Source organism: Melozone crissalis, unplaced genomic scaffold (genome assembly GCF_028551555.1).
Source record: "Melozone crissalis strain CALT ecotype California unplaced genomic scaffold, PUWL_Pcris_2 ptg000061l_1, whole genome shotgun sequence".
In the NCBI taxonomy this organism is placed as follows: Eukaryota; Metazoa; Chordata; class Aves; order Passeriformes; family Passerellidae; genus Melozone; species Melozone crissalis.
The window spans coordinates 1,525,017-1,541,902 of NW_026535839.1; the positions used below are offsets into that span (position 1 = coordinate 1,525,017).

Below are 16,886 nucleotides of genomic sequence, written 5' to 3' on the forward strand. Positions count from 1 at the left end.
TGACACACAGAAAGCTCCAGAGAGGAGACATGAGATGAACAACCCCATGGAAACTTTAGATCTGCAGATTGGCCACAGTCAAGTTAGGAACTGCCTTCATTCAGCACCTGCCATGGAATCACTACCCCAGGCAGGTAAATCCAGAGAGATTGCAGGGCACCAGAGTGCTGGCACCACCCTGCCCTGCTCCCTGAGCACACACACATTGATTGCACACACACACAGACACGTTTGCCCAGCCTTTGCTCCAATCCCTCTCTTTCCAATCTATTTCTTCGGAGCGCCGTGCCCCTGCGTGCCCAGGGCAAAGTCCACGGCCTGGTGCACGCTGTGGAAGAGCAGCTGGTCCTCCCCCTCCTGGAAGAACTCTCCTCGGAGCAGGGAGCTCCTGACAGAAGGGCTGCACTGGGCCAGCAGCACGTGGACGTCGATGTCCCCGTAGTCCTTGCAGACCTCCTTGAGCGTGCGGATGCCGGCCGTGTCCAGGAATTGCACGGCACAGCAGTCGATCACGATGGTGTGAAACCCCACCGGCTCCGACCCCAAATCCATGGGGATGCTGCTCTGCTTGTCCCCAGACCCCTCCTCCTTCTCCTTGAGCTTTCTTTTCTCTGCTTTCTTCCTGGCTGCCTTCACCCAGGCGGGGTTGACCCCGGTTTGCTTGTAGAGGGTGGATTTGAAGCACTCCTTGTTGATGTAGTAGATGGGGGCCTCGAAGCGGAACACCACCACGCCAGGCTTGGTCTGTAGGTTCTTGTAGGCAGACAGGGACTCGTAGGTCTCCGACTCGGCCACCCAGCCCAGCAGCGGCGCCTCGGGGCGCTGGGTGCGGAAGATGACGCAGAGCATGGAGAAGCAAACCCCCACCAGGAGCCCGATCTCGGTGCTGACCAGCGCCGTGGCCGCCATGGTGACCGCCCAGATCACCGTGTCCACCCTGCTCAGGTGCCACATCTTGGGCAGGTCCCTGAACTTGCGCAGGGCCCCGCGGAGGTTGACGATGGTGATGACGGCGAGGACGCATTTCTGCAGGGAGTAGAACAAAGGGGCGATGACGAGGAGGACCAGGAGGATCACCAGGCTGGTCACCATGCCGGACATCTGCGTCCTGCAGCCCGTGGACTCCTTGACCAGGGTCTTGGCGAGAGCAGCGCTGGTTGTGAAGCAGTGGAAGAAGGAGGGGATGATGTTGCAGAAGCCAATGGCGTACATCTCCTGGTTGGCCCTCACGGAGTAGCCGTGCTTCTTGGCAAACATCTCCGACAGGGACACGGTGATGGCAAAGCCAATGATGGCAATGGGGATGGCATCCAGCGCCACGCTGGGAATCAGGGTCCACACTGGAGGGCGCGGGGGCAGAAACCCTGTGGGGATGTGCCCTGAAATGCTGGAGCCATAATTCTCCTTCAGCTTCCCAAAGTGAGATGCCAGAGTGGCCGCCACGACCACGAAGAGCTCCACCGGAACCGGAGCCTTGAGCTTGGATTTGAAGCGCTCGTTAAGCTCCTTGGCTGGGACGAGCACCAGGAAGCACAAGAAGCTGGTGAGGAGGTCACAGATGTTGGTGGCGTGGATGTTCCTGAAGATGTTTATCCAGGTGGTGATGAGGGAACCCACGCCCCCGCTGCGAGGGATGTCCAGGCCCAGCAGGTACTTGACTTGTGAGGTCAGGACGGTGATGGAGGCCCCTGTGACAAACCCACTGAGCAGAGAATCCGAGAGGTACACGGAGACAAAGCCCACCTGGAAGAAGCCCATGGCCACCTGGAAGGAACCAACCACACACAACATGTCAGGACACAAATCCCACAGATTTTGAGAGCTGGGATAAAAAAACCCAACATTGTGCATGGCCCTGGAGGACCAGGCATGGTCCAAGCAGGGAGAAAAATCTCCCTGTATTCAAACCAATCTCCCTGTATTCAAATCTTTTTGGGAGATCTTCATTCCCTGAACAAATGTTTATTGTCTGCTCTGCTAATTACCCTGGTGGGGAAAAAAGAAAACCTAGGGGAAAAATCCAAACCCCACATTTGAAATACTGCCTGCTTTTGCCATTTCTCTTTCAGTTCCTATAAACTCTGTGAACTTTGCAAGAATTTAAAACTTTCCTGCTGGCCTTTGTCTGCCTTGCACTGGAGTTCAGAGCCTGCAATAAAACCACAGCTTGTGGGGTGACAACTGTCCTTTGCACTGCAGAAAGTTTGGTGCCTCTGACTCAGATAGTCTATGAGCTGCAAACTCCTCTGCTGCAGATCATAAAAACAGAGATAACTGGGAACTCCATAAGAATCTCAAAGAATTACTGAAGATAAGGCAGGTCTGGAACCTGCACAGGCTGAAATCAGCTCACAGCTCTTAAAAGCTCCCTTACAGCCTTGATAATTAATTCAAGGTTGTTCTAAGTGTAAAACAATAATAATTAGCTTACCTAGTTAGTATTAACTGATGTGAGAAGATTTTCTTTTTATGATTTGATTGTAAAGTTTCTGATATAAAGAATACATGATTTTGGTTGAAAAAAATAAATTGGAGGCTGTTGGCCTATAGAGAATATGCCTAATATTCAGAGGAACTAAAGAATATAAACTGATCTGATTTCTTCAGATAAAGAAACTTAACTGTATTTTCACTTGCAAAGACTATTAAGTGCAATTCAGAAACTGCACCCATCCCACAGGGATGAAAGATGAAACCCAAAAATCCAGTGTAGCCTGGGAGGCCCAGAATATTTCTGAAATAATTCAACAGGAACTTGCAGCACAAAAAGTTCCAGGTTGTGTCTATAACCTGTGTTTTAAAGTGTCACAAACATGTTTTGTTCCTCTCCTATATATTTTGATTGGCTGTCACCCTGGACAGATGAGAACAAATGAATGTGAACTCACAAACTCAAATACCACAGCTCTGCAGTACTGCTAAAAAAATCCCATTCTGGTTAATGTATAAGACTCTAAAAACAAGGATACCTGATTTAATTTAGGCAAGCAGTGAATTCTAGAAAATAAATATAGATATGTAAATATAAAATATATTGTATCTTCTCAGTAGAATCCTTCCTATGCAATAGCATTGTTTTGGCTTCAAATGGGTAAACAGCAAATTTTTAAAAGCATATTTACAAATAAAAGGAAAACGGAGATACTTTTCCTGTCCAAATTTTTCTTTGTTATAGGCAAATGATTAAAGACTGGAATTAGGAGCTGATGCACCACATTTCGGCTGGATGAAATGGGGTCTAACGCCAAAAAGATAAACAGAGCTTCAGGTAACAGGGAGGAAGGTGGTGAGCAGATCCTGAGAGCTGGAGGTGCAGGTAAAGCTTTACAAAAGAAAGGCCTTATAAAATCAGGCCTTATTACTATTTAACTCAATTAACAGTCTGTTGAGTTTCAATGAGAAACAAACTCTAAGAATGAAAACCAATTTGCATAACAATCTATTCTTGAAAAAATAAGATGCACTTACAAAAACAAGAATTCTATCTCATTAGAATATTAATATAGAAGAATATTAAAATACTAGAAGAAAATATGTAAATTATCTAAAACTAGAGAAGTTTGATAGGCATGTACAATAACCCTTACCAACCAATGAACTGAGTTTCACTAGACTACTAACCAATTGCATTCAAACACAGTACCTTCTAATATCATATAAAAATGAACTGTCCATAATAAAAAATGTAATATTCTGCCAAAAAAAACCAGATGTCTAGTCTCATATCTATCTCTAACACAAGGCCAACAGTAGCTCCAGCAGAAGTGTCCCACCTACCTATCATTAATATGTTTTCCACTTCTGTACATTATTTTGATCAGGTGCAGTTTCCTTGTAAAACCAGTTTTGCAAAAGTGTGCAGTGCTTTTTTTTGCAGCGTGTCACCGGCTGTAAAAAAGCCACTTCTTAGGTAACAAACCTTTACAGTATTTGGCAGGTGAAATCACTGCATTAATAAAATAAAAACAAGAAAAAGAAGCCACAGGAGGCGTGGGCCAGCTCCATGCGCCCTTACCTGGTACACCCCCGAGATGAAGGTGACGGTGGCAGCCACGGCCATGGCGTAGCAGCCGCTGTCACAGAGCGGCTCTGTCCCGTTCCCAGTGCCGTTCCCGTGCCCCCCCGGGCCTGGCAGGGCGCTGGGCACAGCTGGCTCCAGCTGGTAGCCAGCCCTCTCCACCTCCCTGTCCACCACCTGGCCCAGCATCAGGCACACCACGCCGAAGATGCTGACGGAGATGTGGCGCGAGGTGCCGAAGATGCAGTAAATGATGCAGGAGAAAAAGGAGGTGTAAAGGCCGTAAATGGGCTCCAGCCCGGCCAAGAGGGAGTAGGCAATGGACTGTGGGACCAGCAGGACCCCCACGATCACACCAGACATTACATCCCCCAGGAGGTACTCCCTGAAGTTGTATTTAGGGAGCCACTGTAAGATGGGGAAAAACCCCAAAACGCAATCTTTAATTTTGGCTGGGGTGCAGCTGCAAGTTTCTTTTGCTCGCTTAACCAGCAGAGCCTTCATGTTCCTCTTCTTCTCTTGGGGTTCCAGGAACATGGTGTGATGGAAACTGCACTTGGCATCATCTCCTTCTGGCCCTTCCATCACTTCATGGATATGGTTGGTCTCTGTCATCGCTGTCATCACCAGGACTCACTGAAAACACAAAGAAGGACCATTAAACCAAAAATGAATATACAATGTGAGACTGAACACAGCATTTATGAAAAGCAGGGGCTGAAACAATCAGTTCAGTGGAGAGAAAGCAATTTCCAAGCAAACTGGGAACCTCTCAGCTTGCTTGGGAATTGAGAAAATGAGATTTTCTTAAGGAAGCCTCCCCACTGCATCCCTGTGAAGCAAGGAATGACCTTTCCCAGGAGGGAAGCTGATATCCTGTGGAATACACCTGCTGCTGGCAGGGTTGGGAAATGGACAGGAATGCAGCAGCTCTGCCTTTCTGGGAGGCTTCCTTGAGAAAATCTCTGCCTGCAGCCTGTTCCACCTCGCAAAGCCAGACAGAGGGTTTACTGTAGTGCCACAGCCACTCCAGCTCAGCTGCTAAAAATTAACTGCAAGTGGGACATTTCCAGCAAAGCACAGCTCGGTCTACATCTCTTGTGGGTTGGTTGGTTTTTTTTGTTTTCTTTTTTTGATGCAGGGATTTCGCCTGCCAAGTACTGTAAAGGTTTGTTACCTAAGAAGTGGCTTTTTTACAGCCACTTCTGCAAAAAAAAGCACTTCACACTTTTGCAAAACTGGTTTTACAAGGAAATTGCACTTGATCAAAATAATGTACAGAAGCGAAAAACATATTATTGGGCACAATGACAGGTAGGTGGGACACTTCTAGTGGAAGTGTCTTCTGGAACTGGTGCTCTAGACCAAGCTGCCCACAGACAGTAAAACAGAGTAATTATATCAATAATTTAATCCTGGGAACATATTGCCTGACTGGGAAAGAGCAAACTCTTGATGAGACAAACCCTAATGAAACTTGAGCATACCAAATGACTTCCAGCACTTAGACAGCTCTCCCCTGCAGAAAACATCCAGAATTCTCCAGAAAACTCCTTAAGCCCCAATACCGGGTACCACCAGTACAGTGAGGACATGTCAGCCAGAAACTCACTGGTCTGGGGTGAGACCCAGCCAGAGAACCCTGAGAAGTGTCACTGCCAGGCCTCCCTTTGTGGCACTGCAGTCCCATATGCCAATGACAACACGGATTTGATGTGCTGCTCACGTCCCCTCCGTGCAGTGCAAACATCAGCCAGACTCCTGTCCATGGAACGCTCACTGCTGAATTAATCGCCCAATTAATTGTCCAATTGTCCTGAATTAATTGTACCAATTAATAAATTGCTACTGGAACTGGCAGTGCTAAGGATGCCATTTGAGTCTGCCCCAGAATGTGTTCAGTTATTCACCACTTCTCAAGCAACTGCAGCACCACAGAACTGTGGAGTCATTCAGGTTGGAAAATCCCTCTGAGGTCACCCAGTCCAACCACTCCCAGCAGAGCCAAGGCCTCCACTAACCCATGTCCCCAATGCCACATCTACAAGCCTTAAATCCCTGCAGGGGTGGGCACTCCAGCACTTCCCTGGGCAGCTGTGCCAGGGCTGGACAGCCCTACTGGTACAGAAATATTTCCTAATTAAAACATTCCCTGCTACTATCCCTGCAGTGTGGGTTTCCCAAAGGTATGGGAGGCAGAAGTGAGAGGAGTGACTTTGTGTGCCTTAGGATAGCCTGAGCAGAAGGAACCCACAAGAGCAGAACCAAATACAGAATTATGTATTTACAATGGCTTCTTCAGAGACTTCCAGAATGAATTAGAAAGTAATTGCACCCAACTAATCCAACCGTGGTGTCCCTGTCCCTGGAGCTGCAGACACATCTAAAGCCAACACACAGAAAACACCAGAGAGGAGTTTCTGCTTCATCTCCTGCTCCATGCTGGGACTCCCAGGAGTTCCCATTCAGCACAGATCCAGACTGGGAGCATCTCTTTGGTGGGTGAGCTCCTGCACCCTCCCAAATAACCAAACACTGCCACTCTTTGTTGGGTGTCCCTGAACTGGTACTAAAAGGAGGGCTTCAAACACAGACCCCAAACCAGCAGGGATGGATTTTCTGTGTCACAGGAGCTGTATCCATCCCTGCTGTAATATCCCAGGATCACTGAGGTTGGAAAAGCCCTCCCAGCCCCAGCTGTGCTCAATGCCCACCTTGTCCCCAGCCCAGAGCACCGAGTGCCACGTGAAGAGTCAGGATCTTCAAATGAAGAACCTGCACCGCAAGAAGGGACATGCTCAAGATGATCACACCTGAAGGAGACCCCCAGCCCTACCCTGCAGGTTTCCAATCTCACCCACCTGTACAGGACTGCAAATTGCGCTCAGGGATGATTTACAGCCCTCACAACCCCCCTGAATACCAGTGAGAATCAAGGGAGTATTACAAAAGCCTGTGTCAGCTCTACTTTGCAAAAGTCCATTTTGGAGCTGTATTTGCTCAAGAAGTTTTATTTGTTTTACCAGCTCAGAGTTACAAATCAAAAGGCTTCTCACTCACCCAAAGCTCAGCAAATCAACACTGTAAAAGCTGACAGTGAAAAAAAATCAAGCCAGGGTACTTTTTATGTGCAGCAATGAGTTTGTTTTGTGAGATTTTAGTAAAGATTTCAGTAGCGAAAATTCTTTTGATTCCTTCTGTCTCTCCTCCAGGACTTGCAGGCAGCTCAGTCAAACCTGGGAATTTTCTGAAATGTGCCAAGACAAACCCCAGACAGCTCAGTTTGTGCTGCTGTAAAACATCTGCATGGAGGGGGTGCCTGGGTTTCAGTCCTGTCCAGACAGTAGGGAAATGTTCTAAGTAAAACCCTTTTTGGCTCCAGAGCTCTGAGCACATACTGGCTCTTTGTGCTGACTTGCATGACAGCTTTCTCTCCGTGGCATGAAAAGGACCTTTCAGCACACAGTCCCTGCCCCTTGCCATGTCAGGACAGTAGGAAATATCACAATTTCCAACACTCATTTCACCCTTTTCTGCCTCAAAGTGCTGCCCTGTATTAATTGTGTAACCGTTAGCCCTGGCTTGTCTAATAAAACTGGATTTTATTCTTACACATTAAATAAAACCAATGCTGAGAAAACACCTTTGGTTTATGGTTTGGACACTGAAGGACATTCTGTACATATAACTTGAAAAAGGAGCTGCTGTAGTTTTTATTCTGAAAGCTGCTATTTACACACAACCCAGAATTCACTTTTATCACTCCTTTTGGCCTTTCAGGGAGTGTCTCGTTGTGACAAACTTCGCGCAAGATAAAACAAACTACAAGACAGAACTGAGGAAATTTCCAGTATCTGTCATCAACTGACTGCCATAAAATGAAGATACAGGGAGGTCCTGCAGTCTGTAGAAGTCATCAGACCTCCAGACTATTTCTGGAGCTCATCTGGGCCCTTCTTTCTGATCCCATGATGCGGCAGCATCTGCCCGGCTTCTGCTTTTGGGGGAGCACTACCTGTAGCCCAGGGCTGGCTTGGACTTCATTCATCTGTGGCACATCAGAGTCACCTTGAGAGTAAGAAAACCGGATTGTGAAGCTCATTCACCTGCTGAAATAACTACTACGAGGTGAAACTTCAGATGTGAACATTTCAGAGTAGAAACTGAATCAAAACATTATGTCAGTTGCTACAACACCCATGTCAGTTTTCAAGAATACAAGAGGAAAGTATATCACATCCTTTTGACAACTAAATCTTTGACCTTTCTCTTGTTGGACAACAACCTTTTTCAAATAATGTCTTGACTGTTGTGCAGCAACAAGGAAATTCAATATTACCATGATAACACCCAGATAAGCACTCAAACAACACTGCCTGCACCTTGGAATTTGACAGAATCCTTCATATCCGCCAGCAAAACATTCAAGCCACAAACATTTACTTCCACAAAGGGCTGAAAATAACATGAATAATGAAAACCACGTTTAAGGAACACATGTGGAAACAGAGCTGCCTCGCTTTTGGCACAGTAACCAGCAGCCATCCATGTGGGAAAACCTGCAAAGCCGGACAATAAAACCTCACTTTTGTGGAAAATGGGATCTGCTTCCACTCCAAATACGGGATCTCCTCACTTTTCCCTAGCAGCAGCAGCCTCCTGCATTTTTGGGGAAGATCCCATGGAATCCCTGCTGGCAGCCAGCTATTCCAGGGAAGCTGTGTCACCTCCCAAGGGCAGCTGAGCGTGCTGGCTGCCCTGTCCTGCCCTGGCTGAAGCAGATCCCTCCAGCAGCTTCCATCCCACCCGGATTTCTAGGGAGAGTTTGCCAAGGCTTTCAGAAAGTTACTCCTGTGTTAGGGCTCTTCTCCCACCCTTTCTGTTAGCAGGGGAAGGTGGCACACTGAGCAGCTGGGCCGGGCACTGAGGATGGGCTGAGGAAGAGCTGCCCAAAGGGATTTACTCAGGCAGCAGCTGCCAGCTCAGCCCAGGGCATCCCACACTGCCCGTCACAGCCCGGGCTGCATCCACAGGGTGGGGCTGTCCGATCCCAATGGGAACACACCCGGACTGCGCTGCATAATGCAATTGTTGTGTTTTAATTAACAAAAATTGGTAAAATTAATAAAAGCCTGCAAGAAGAAGCCCGCACGCTGTGTGCCCCTGAAACTGCGGGTTTTGCTGAGCGCTTCGCCAGCACTGATGGTCCGGGCAGAGCGGAAGAGAAGTGAGAGCAACAGCCCAGCTCTCAACGCCACATTCACTTTCAGCCTCGGGTCCCGCTCCCTCCTGCCCAGCTTCCTCATGGCTTCCATGGGCATTTTCCTCTCCTCCCGCTCCTTCTGGGGCTGCGAGCAGAAAGTGAGGAGGGTCCGAGCCGGACTCCGCTGTGCCCCGGCCCCTTCCCTCAGTACTCACCGCCCGCGGCTCCCCGGGGACCTGCGGCGGCTGGGACCGACCGGCGGACGGACGGACAGAGTTACAGACAGACGGACGGCCGGACAGACAGTTACGGCCGGACAGACGGACAGGCGGAGGGACCGCCCGCCCGCGGCGGGCCCCGGCAGCACCGCCCCGCTCCGGGCAGGGAGGGCCGGGCAGAGCCGCGCCCCTTCCACCCCCCGGCCCGGGGCACTTCCGAGGGGATTCCGGGTGTGTGTAGTCACGGGGAAAGCTGCTCCTGGTCCTTTGCTTTGCACGCAGCCCTTTTAAATTGAAAGTATAGCGTTGATAATGTGGGGTGATAATGTGAGGTGAAGTGAGATTAAACTTTTTGCAGGTGGGGAACGTGGCACTCTCTGGCCCTTTTTGCCCTGGGGTACCACTGGGGTTTAATGAAACCTGGATTCATTGAAATGAATGGGATTCATTGAAACCCGGGAAGGACGAAGGATCCTTGGCAATGTGGGTATTAAAAATCCCAGGTTTCTGTTAAGTGCTCTGCTCTTGTCTCTGGGCTGGGGGTTCAAGGTCGGAGGGGCCATGCCCAGCCCTGTCTGCCTTCCCTTCCCTTCACACAGAAAAGCAGACGTTTCATCTGAAGTCAAACATTGCCCAATATTTGCATTCCAGGTGGAACCTTGAATGCAAACTGTCAAAAAACCCCATCAATACACAGTTGGAGCAAAGGAGGCCAACTTCAAGCCTGCAGAATTCGTGCTCTTGTCTTTCAGTGTTAAACAAATGCTGTAAATCTTCCTGTAGAAATACTGAATATTTCCACAGAAAACATTTCCTTTCTCCATGAGGGTTTATTAGATGTCATGGTTACCAGAACAGGCAATTGCAATGGAAATAGAAGAGCTCCCTCCCTCTCCCCTAACTGCCCATTGTCAGAAACATCAGCGACTGACTTCCCAATCCCTTTAGGGACTTCCACAGGAGTTTTAATTGAGTTTGAAGTATGGTGACTTCAAGACAACCAGAGCGAATCCTTGGCAGGAGTGACATCTATGACAAAAGCATTCAAAGCCTATTGTGCAGGGACTCTGCAGAATCCTAATAGGAAATCACAAACCCAAGCTATGGGTGTTCCAGCATTTTCATTCTTGTTCTAGAAGCACAGACTGTGGAAAACTTGGGTCATCCAATACATCATGTCTTCATGGAAGAAACAGGGAAATAATATCTTCTTAGAACATGATAGTAAAAGAAAAAAATCCCAAGCATTATTATTTTTCTGGACCTAAAAAAAGTAGACTCTTTCCTTCTTACTTTTAGACTGATTTTCTTACAAATGGGTGGAAAAAATACAAGCAATTATTTAAGGTAATTAAATAATTTCACTTCCAAGTGCTTTCCTTTCTCGAGGTATATTAAGCTTTATGGTTAATATATTTCTGTGCTGAGGGAACCTTTGGCCTTGGAGAAATGTGTCTCTGGGCCCCTCACGCTCCAGAATCTCCTGCCAAGGAGCTGGGGTTTGCTGACACACGAATGCCAGCGTGTGCCATCTGCCCATCCCACTCAGCCTGCCTGGCAAACCCACTGCTTCTCCAGATCACCACATCATCTTTGGAATATCCAATCTCCACAGACCAGTTGGTCAGACTGCAAAGTAATCCTGGAAATTGCTTTGTTCCACAGAGCAGGTACTCCTGGGCTGCCCTGGGAGCCCTCCCTCCTTGCCTTTTGCCCGCAGCTCCTGTCCAGCCCCGCCGTGCCCTGGTGCCACCTGGCACATTGCTCTGCCTGTGATGGTGTTATCAGCCCTCTGTCCATAAACCCCACAGGCAGTGGCTCTCCCTGGCTCTTCCCAGGCTCCCAGCTCAGTGTTATCACCCAGCAGATAAGGGCAGCCTGTGATTTCCCCGGCTCTCAGCTGCTTTGTGCCACCTGGCTCCCAGCCTCGAGTAAGGAGCCTCTTTCCTTCCTTCCTTCCTTCCTTCCTTCCTTCCTTCCTTCCTTCCTTCCTTCCTTCCTTCCTTCCTTCCTTCCTGTCCTCCTGGCACCTCCCTGCCCAGTGCCCTGCTCCTGCTGCTACAGCTCCATGGGAGGATGGCTGGGTTATGCTGACAGTGCTTAAAAATGAGTTATTAACTCTCCTTGCCCTTCCCTCCCTCTACAGTTTGCAGTGCGCTGAGATTCGGGCCTGAATTTGCACATTCTTGCATTAAGTTTGGAGATGGAGAAGATGGAACTGCCTGGTTCCCATCTGTGAGTTCTGTCAGAGCTGGGACAAACCTTCCTCCCCACCCTGACCTGCTGGGCTTGGAAGGCCCTAATTAATGTCACACACACGTCTATGTGTGGCAGGTCTGGCTTACTTAGAAAACCCATCAGACTAAGTAACAGGAAGAGGCCCATCCTAATGCTTGAAATGCATTTAATTTAATTCAGTCACATCATTCAGTGCTTGGCAAAAATCAAAAAAGAAGAGCTAAAATGAGCTGCTTTTAAAGGCTTCCATGAAGGATGAGACAAATGCCAAGTAAAAATTGAGTAGTTGGAGGTGAGAGGGCGTAATACAAAAGGAAAGATGCAATGAATCAGAGTTCTTAGGTAATGAAAATACTTAAGCCATAAAGTTATCAAAAAGAAATAAGTTCTGTCCTTATCTCATTGCATGTCATTGTGCATGTCACAATTATACTGCAATCAAGAAAAAGTGTTCTGCACAAACATCTGTGCAGAATTGCTGCACTTTCAGTGTGTGTCATGGTCCAATGTTGTCACCTAGAGTCAAAAAGTAATTAGGTGATAAAATTTTCAATGTTGATGTGTTAGAAAGCTTAGTTAATTGCTGGATTCTGTGTGTTTTCTTACCCTGCTTTCACCCAGTCTTTCAGCTCTTTGCTTCCTCAAGGCTAAAGCATAGAACATTTTAAAAAGTCACATATTCCACTGAGTCCCTTTGCAAACAAGCAAATGCATGGGGGAATTAAACTGCACCTTCAACTTAGCATCTAACTCAGAAATTCCACCTTCCTAGATTCTCATTTTCATCCAAAAGCTTGGTGAGCCTGCAGCAGGATTACAAATCCCAGGTTTGAGGGAGGGATGCTGCAGGAACTCTGCAGCACTGCAGGAACTCTGTCTGCAGCAGCACTGACCTGCACTGGCTGCTCCCAGCTCCTTCAGCTGGCAGCCAGAGAGAAGCCCAGGATGGTCAGGAAGGTGCTGAAGGACAGGCTCAATTCTTTTGCCTCCTCTGAGTGCTGAGAGCAGCTGCCCTTTGTGCCTGGCTGCCTCCGAGCAGGAAGGAATATTTGCACCTTGAGCTCCCAAAATTTGGCCACACACTTTCTGTTGTGCTGACAATTGCTGGGTGCAACAGAGCCAGGGCTGAGCACACAGCACAGCTTGGAGAGTGCATTTAAATCAGGAAGAGATGTTACCCTAAATCTGAGATGGACTGCTGGGTTTATTTGGGAAGGTTGAATTCCAATTGTTACATACTGTTGTTTACTTGGCAACGCCTTATTCTAACCAACCTGCACTGGAACTTTCAAAGGCTGATAAAGAGAGAGGAGGAGGTGTTCTGATAATCCCCATGTGTGAACAGGGCCTTGACTTGCTGCAGGCAGGCTCTTACTGTTGTAGCAGTGCCAGAACAAGAATGCCAAATGAATTAAATGGTGTCCAGGTTTCTGGAAAATTACCTTGATCCCACGGGCTGGGATGTACTGAGCTGCAGCCCTGAGGTACACGGTGATTCCAAGCTCTCCTTACAAGCTGAGTTTGAACTCAGCTTTATTCTGTGCAAGTTACCGAGGTGACATCTCAAATTCCAGGTAGATGTTTGAGCCAGCCTTTCATACAGCTGGGGTCTGCAGTGCTGCTGCAAAGCCTCTTGTGGATCTGGAACTGTTGGTGTGCTGTTGCACCACTGAATTACAGCTGACACCCAGGCATTGCATAGGAAGTGGTAGATAAAGATAATAATAAATCTTTCTAGCTACCAAGCTTGTCCACAACTCAAAAACTTGCTGGGAAATGAGCTGGTTATCTCTGCTGCCAAAGGCTGTTCCCTGGGAACTCAGCTGAGGGAGTCACCAACATGAATCCAGGACAGTGTTAATGTAAACTGAACCCTAGGGGCTTCATCCCTGATAAAAAGTTTTCTGGTAATAAAGCCAGTGGTTTCTATGAGAATCCAGCCAGGAAACTGAAATTTAAAGGGACAAGTGTAACAGCAGGCAGAGATCTCTCCATCCCTGTTACTTGTGTGCATGTGGTGCCCTCTGGCTCAGCTGGAATATGGAGCAGCTTTGCAGCACAGGGTGGTGGTGGTGGGGTTTGATCCCAGTTATCAACAACATATTTTTTAAAATAAGAAAACAAATGTTATGAAGTGTAACATACCTGTCTGTGACTACTTTCAGATCCTACCAAGAGGACTGTAAAAAAAATAAAAAAAGAAAAAAGAAAAAGAGGTATCATTAATGTGATTTTCAGAAAGGTCACCTGGCTGAGAAATAGGCAGATGCATGAAGAAAAGCACAATACCACTGCTTACTCTGAGGAAGAGGAAAATATCTGGTTGCTCTTTTAACATCTGCAAAGCCTGAAGATTCTGCTCAGCCTGGTCTCTCTTCTGTTCCATTTCCTTCCTTGCCTTGGTGACAACTGCCAGGTCTGCTTCCTCGTAAGACTGAATGTCACTCAGGATCATCGTCTGTTTCTTATCAAGCTCTGCCTTTATACTTCTGAACAGCTTTTTTAGGTCAGAAGTCAGTGTTTTGGTATTGTTCTAAATGAAGAGATAAGAAAAAGGGGCACTGGCTCAGAACCTCCACCCTTCAGTTTAGTGCCTCTGCTTATCAATTAGGGTTCCATCTGTCCTTTGTGCTGGCTTTAGAAGGAAGCAGACAATAACCATTTGCTTGGAATACCTGATTCAACAGAGGCTTTTCAAAATTAATCCTGATATAGTAACAAAGTCAGATGAAGTTTTTGAATTGAATACCAATGTGAGAGCTTACCGGTACACACTGAAAATCCCACTTGTAGATATAAACTGCTTTTTTTTTATTAAACAGGTAGAAAACTTTAAAAATACATAATCTTATGTACAATCAGTGAGCTGCCAGTCCTGCAACCTGGTCTGTGCAACCACAATACAGAGTGGAATCTGCCAGCTGGTTCCTCCTGTGGAGGAGCTGGAGGGCTGCAATGAAGCTTGGCTTCTGGCATTTTCTCAAACCACTCTTTTCCCTGTCTATTCATCTGCTTTTAACAGTATAGTTTCCATCACTTATTGCTGGGAAATTGTGAAGGAAAGATGCTCTGAATTACTAATAACTCTGATACCAACCTTGATCTGATTCTCCCTTTTCTGAAGCTCTTCTAGGGCAGTAACTAAATCACTTTTAGATTCCTGCAGGTCTGTCATGATGCTGGAGAGTTTAACCTGGCAGAAGGAAAGACAGCACTGAACTTCCCAGCAGGAACAGCTTCAAACCAGACAGGCAGTTTGTGGAGCTGATGAAATGACCATTGCCTCACACATCCCACTTCTGCTTGGCAGCCCCGAAACTTGGATATGTAACTTGGGGGAGGAAGTTAGTTTGCAATTCACATAGCTACAAAGGATGCTTCTGCTAATTCCTGAGGAGGCTGTTTTAAGGTCCAGAGGGAGCCATTTCCTGCCCATGCACTGGGTTCCTGCAGCGTTTCTGCTTGGGCTCTAAACTGAGCCCAGATATTTCAAGTGCAAGGCAGTGAGAGAGCACAGGGAATGCATTTACTCTCCTAAGTCTCAGCTGATTCTGGAGCATTTCAAGGACAGCAGCTGGACTCAGAGGCAGGAATATGGAGACCCCCATCTCTTGTATCTACTGGACACTGGCTTCATAAAATTTGTGGCAGAGGGAGGAATCATAGAATCACTGAAATTGGAAAAGACCTCCAAGCTCATCGAGTTCAACCTGTGACCAATCCCCACTTTGTCACGCAGCCCAGAACACTGAGTGCCACGTCCAGTCTTTCCTTGGACACCGCCAGGAATGGGATTCCACCACCTCACAGGGCAGCCCCTTCCAATGTTTAACAACCCTCTCAGTGAAGAAACTCCTCCTGATGTCCAACTGGAACCTCCCCGGCACAGTTTGAGACTGCATCCCCTCATCCCGTCACTGGTTATTGGGGAGCAGAACCTGATCCCACCGTGCTACAGCACGGACAGAGCCCAAGGGAAGGACCTCGAGAGGGAAAAATCCCTTTCCCACGCAAACTTCAATAGCATGGCATTCACGATGCTCTGTGGAGGAAGGGATTTTCTAATCTCTGCAGGAATACTTCTCAATCCCAGCCAGGAACGCCGCAGTGAGGGCGGCGGGCAGTGCCGGGGCTGCACCTCACTGCCGTGGGGTAGCGGAGCCTCTCCTGCGGGGAGCCGCCCTGAGGGACCCGCACACCCTGAGGGACCGACCCACGCCTGTCCCGGCCAGCCCCGAGCACCCTTCCCCGCTCTGCTCCCTCTGCATAGCTGTTCGCACTGTTCTGGCTACACACAGGAGGGAACGAAAAGCAAATTCCAGCGCAATGCACCAGTCCCTTGCTTGGGGCGGAGAGAAATTTCCCTCATGGGGGCTGCCCTCACACCCATCCCCACTCCCTGTGGAAGCCCATCACCCTTCCTGCGGCTTTCCCCCGTCCTCGCGGCCAGGGCAGGGGCCATGGGCAGGGAAGAGCTCCCTACCAGCTCTCTGTCGTGTCCCTCCTTCATGGTGATGACCTCGTGGCCCTTGTGGGCCCCGGCCATGGAGCAGAGCACGCAGATGCACTTCTCCTTCCTGAGGCAGTAGCATTCCAGCAGCTTGACGTGATCCCGGCACCTCCTCTCCTCCTCCTTGCCTGCTCCCACCTCCACCAGGATGTGTTCCAGATGGAAAGCCCTGGCGTTGTGTTTGCTCAGGTGGGCCTGGCACAGGGACGCCTCGCAAATCAGGCAGGTTTTCACGGCCGGCTGGGGCTCATCCAGGCACTGCTCACAGGCAACCACGTCCGTCTTCCCCTTCTCAGCGCCTTTGTCCTGCTGGAGGCTTTCTCGTCGAGCTTTGGAAGTGATGGCCGTAAATGCCTCCACGAAGTTGCGCAGCCTGAAGTTGTTGTGTAGCTCCAAGGTGACACCCAGGTCGGCCATGCATGTGGGGCAAGTCCAGAGGGCCTGGGAATACAGCGCCTCCTCAATGAACAGCCGGCAGAAGTTGTGGCCGCAGCTCAGCGCCATCGGCTCCCGGTACAGCTCCAGGCAGATGGGGCAGGTGAGCTCGGCCTCCAGGATGCCAGCCCCTCCACATCCCTGCCGAGCTTGGGCCATGGCTGCAGCAGGAGCACAGAACCGAGACTAAAACCTGCTGCAGGCAGCCGGCCCAGGGTCTTGCCAGCCCGCCCCCTCCAGCCTCTTCCTCCGCCCCAGGCCAGG

At 48.7% G+C, this 16,886-nt stretch overlaps 2 protein-coding genes across 2 annotated transcripts; both read right to left on the bottom strand.

Moving 5' to 3' along the window:
• Positions 1-267: 267 nt before the first annotated feature.
• SLC26A2 (solute carrier family 26 member 2) lies at positions 268-4,642 on the bottom strand. The gene is made up of 2 exons (XM_054288112.1): positions 4,016-4,642; positions 268-1,764 (listed from the first exon to the last, which is right to left on the bottom strand). Exons 1-2 carry the CDS (start codon positions 4,640-4,642, stop codon positions 268-270), a joined length of 2,124 nt encoding a protein of 707 aa, XP_054144087.1.
• Positions 4,643-9,432: 4,790 nt separating this feature from the next.
• Positions 9,433-16,781, bottom strand: LOC128944798 (E3 ubiquitin/ISG15 ligase TRIM25-like). Its single transcript, XM_054288243.1, has 6 exons — positions 16,161-16,781; positions 15,821-15,859; positions 14,775-14,870; positions 13,977-14,210; positions 13,850-13,857; positions 9,433-9,652 (listed from the first exon to the last, which is right to left on the bottom strand). Exons 1-6 carry the CDS (start codon positions 16,779-16,781, stop codon positions 9,433-9,435), a joined length of 1,218 nt encoding a protein of 405 aa, XP_054144218.1.
• Positions 16,782-16,886: the final 105 nt, after the last annotated feature.